This window comes from Sipha flava, unplaced genomic scaffold (assembly GCF_003268045.1).
Source record: "Sipha flava isolate LNK unplaced genomic scaffold, YSA_version1 17713_pilon_pilon, whole genome shotgun sequence".
Classification (NCBI taxonomy): Eukaryota; Metazoa; Arthropoda; class Insecta; order Hemiptera; family Aphididae; genus Sipha; species Sipha flava.
The window spans coordinates 40-3,625 of NW_020272065.1; the positions used below are offsets into that span (position 1 = coordinate 40).

A 3,586-nucleotide genomic window follows, 5' to 3' on the forward strand; every position below is an offset into this window, starting at 1 on the left:
TCAATTATGGTTCATTTCTTTAAATTGTATGTACTTTACTAGGTTGGAAATTAAATGTGCAAAAAAGAAAGGGAAAATACATCTATAATGATAAGAGAATGCGTACAGCAGCTGAATCAAAACGGTGACTTATTGATGTTTTTGAGAAGAACTGGTCACCGTAATGATGGTTATGTTCAACGACAAATCCGGCCATATCCTAATATATTATAAGATATTACAATCTTATTGTTTTTATATATTGTGAACTAATTTTATTATTGTTTTTTTACCTTGTAATATTTACAAATAGTTATTGTTAAATCAAGTTGACTATTATACACATGTTTTTTTTTTATTTTTAAGTTATATTTCTTCAGTATTTCAGAAGTAGTTTTACAAGGTAGGCCTAATTTAACCTAAGTTTCTGCTGCAATTCCTTTATTAAAATTCATTATATTTACTAGTCATTAAAATCTTAATGTTGTTCTTCAGCTAAAAATTTTTTCCTCGTTACTAATATTACCATATTACATATTGTATATACATATTATATATCCATATTACATATACATATTGTAAAATGAAACCTAACTTGCTTTACTATGTGTGGTTAGTTTCTCTGGTCTTTCAGTAAATCATTAAATTTGAATGAATTTAGTTAATTTTAATTCATTGCGTGCAGTCAATTCTACAGTTCATATATGGATGTTTGTTATGATAATTTCAATAGAGATACTCAAACTAAGTTAAACTGTATTTATTGAAACATTCTAATTATAAGTATTTAATTAAATTTACTATTATACTGGCGTGAGTGTTTACTAAAATCGGACTAATACACATCTGAATATTGGTCTGTACGGGACTACCTTTTATACCCCGTTCCTATAGAATAGTTGACCCGGACATGGTTTCTAATAACCTTAACATTTAAGATCCCCTTCGAAAGTATCTACATTTGCAGTGCCCAACCCATACATTCACTGGTTAGCTTTGCGATGCGAGTGGCTTCTTAATATAATGTCTAAATCATATTTGACAATATAAATATGTATGTTAATATTTGGCATGTGTCTAATGTAACTTCAGTTATTGCAAATGCAATAAGGTTTAAGGTAATTAATTTATGTATATATTCAATGATGTACATTCAATTTTCTTATGAAGGGGGAATTTAAATGACATATTATTGTATATTTTTATCAGAAGATTTCATCTAAACAATCATTTTTAACATAAATCATAATACTTTTTTTGTGTTCTTGAGGGGGAATTTATCCCGAAATCCCTCTCCATATGTACGCCCAAGGCCGTAATTGGAAAAAAATTTCGGGGGGGTCTAACATTATTTAATACAATTTATATTTCAATAAAGCTTAATAAAAATAAATTCGCTCATAACAGCAATAAGAAATAATAAAATAATAACCTAAACTTCCAAAAACATATAACAAATTAAAGACATAGACTGTTGTTATAATATTGTAAAACATAACATTAGTGATATTACTCATATGTATAATAGTATTAATAATTAGTAAATTAAATTAATTTTAACTATATAATAATATCTTTTGACATTTAATATAATAGCAACTCTATAAAAAATAAATAATTGTCTAAAGCGGCAATAATAAACCATCGGATAGTTACATTATAATTATTTAATGAACACATTTCATTTATATCAAAATCACCTCCATATTCCAATTGATGTCGGCTAGCATCACACAATATAATCAAACAAATTTCAAAAGATAACAACATAAATATTACACTATTAATATTAAGACATTTTCTAAAATTGTAAAAACAATTATAATAATTATCAATAAATGACGGTATGAAGGGTAATCTTGTTAATACTCCAAAGGGCATAAATAGGCCTGTATCGCCAGCAAGAGGGTCGATCGGTTACTAGTCACCATACAAAGAAGATTAACACGTTTTTTATTGTACGCCTGCAGAGTATTGACGAGACTTGTCAATTATATCTGAGTATTAAATATTCATAAGTGTGTTCAATTATTTTAATATATTTTTCAATTCAAGATCTGTATGTTATACGAGAAGTGAAATAAAGGTAAGAATTAAAGAAATTCACTTTTAGGACTATTAAAGTTCATCCAATATTTTATCCTTTTCTGTATTACTACAATAGCGTGCATTTTTTTATTAATATTAACATCTTTACTTCCACGGATGTTAGACGTTATTAATTTAATTGAACATTCAGCCTGTTTCCATCTAAGATTAAAAAACATAAATAAAAGTATATAAATACATTATTTATTGTATAAATACAAATTATTATTTATGATTATTATTTATATATTACCTGTCTTGAAGAGCAATATTTGCAATATTTTTGGTTTTATAGTGTTGTATCACCCAATAATCCTCTCCTGGTAAAGTAGGAGATTTAAAAGTATATGTGTTTCCATCTTCTTTTATTGAAATGCTATCTGTTAAATTAGTATCTTCAAATTTGCCAGATGTTATAACAGCGTTTAGTTTATCTTTATATGTTATAGGCTGTGCATGTATAAAATAAATTTAAAAATTATTAATAATTACCATTTAAAGAACATTCGTTAAATACAAATGCTTACATTTCCATTATAAATTTTTTTAACTGACTTCAGTTCTTTTTTATTTTCTGAAGAACTATTGATTTCATTCTATATTTAAAATACCTTAGATTATTTTTTTAAATTATTACAAATATAATATAATTAATATTAATAGTAAAATGTTAACTGAAAACATGTTTATAACTATTTATAAATTATTAGCATTTTTTTATTAATATAAATAATACATAAATAAAGATAAAATAAATAAAAATAAATATTTTACTTACATCACTACTTAAACAATCTGATTCGGTTTGTTCTGAATAAGACATCATGTTTACTTGTAGATAATAAGTTAGTTAATTGTAAAATAAGTTTTGACTCAATGATACACGTTTAAACACTGAATATTTTTATAAGCTTTTTGTAGTAATCGGTATTGCATTAATTATTTAACGACGAATAATAATTTATGTAGAAAGGAAAATGACCAGTCTACTTCTGATTAATACTAAATGCTCAACCCGTAATATATAAAATTATATATAATTATATATATAATTTTATATAAAATTTCAATGACGTAAAAAAGTGATGTAATTTTAATATTAATTTCTTTTATTATCGATTTAACATTATTATGTTAAAATCTTTTTAATAATTATACTATAATTATAGTGATATAGTTAATATCACATTATTTATATATACGACGAATAATACATATTATAAAAAAAGAAAATTATCAGTCTACTTCTGATCAATGCTAAATGCTCAACCCGTAATTATTATTATTACGATATGATAATTCATTTTTAAATAGTTTGTTTGCGAAAGTGAACTCACATACAGTCCTAGTATTCTAAGTATCGAATTGTATAATATAAACATATATGAAATAATTGATCACAGTCCTGATATATGATCATCTCAACCTTACTTTTATTACCAATATCATATTATTACATTTTAGTAATTGTTAAATGTCTGTTAAGTTCTTTTTAGTATGTGACAGAACGTATTCACGA

General features: G+C 24.5%; 1 protein-coding gene across 1 annotated transcript; it reads right to left on the reverse strand.

Moving 5' to 3' along the window:
- Window positions 1–1,559: 1,559 nt before the first annotated feature.
- On the reverse strand, window positions 1,560–2,633 carry LOC112680457 (the record flags this gene model as incomplete). Its single annotated transcript, XM_025550556.1, has 3 exons — window positions 1,560–2,229; window positions 2,321–2,517; window positions 2,595–2,633. Coding segments are annotated over 3 exons (393 nt in total), but the record flags the coding sequence as incomplete, so codon positions are not given.
- Between the last annotated feature and the right edge of the window lie 953 nt (window positions 2,634–3,586).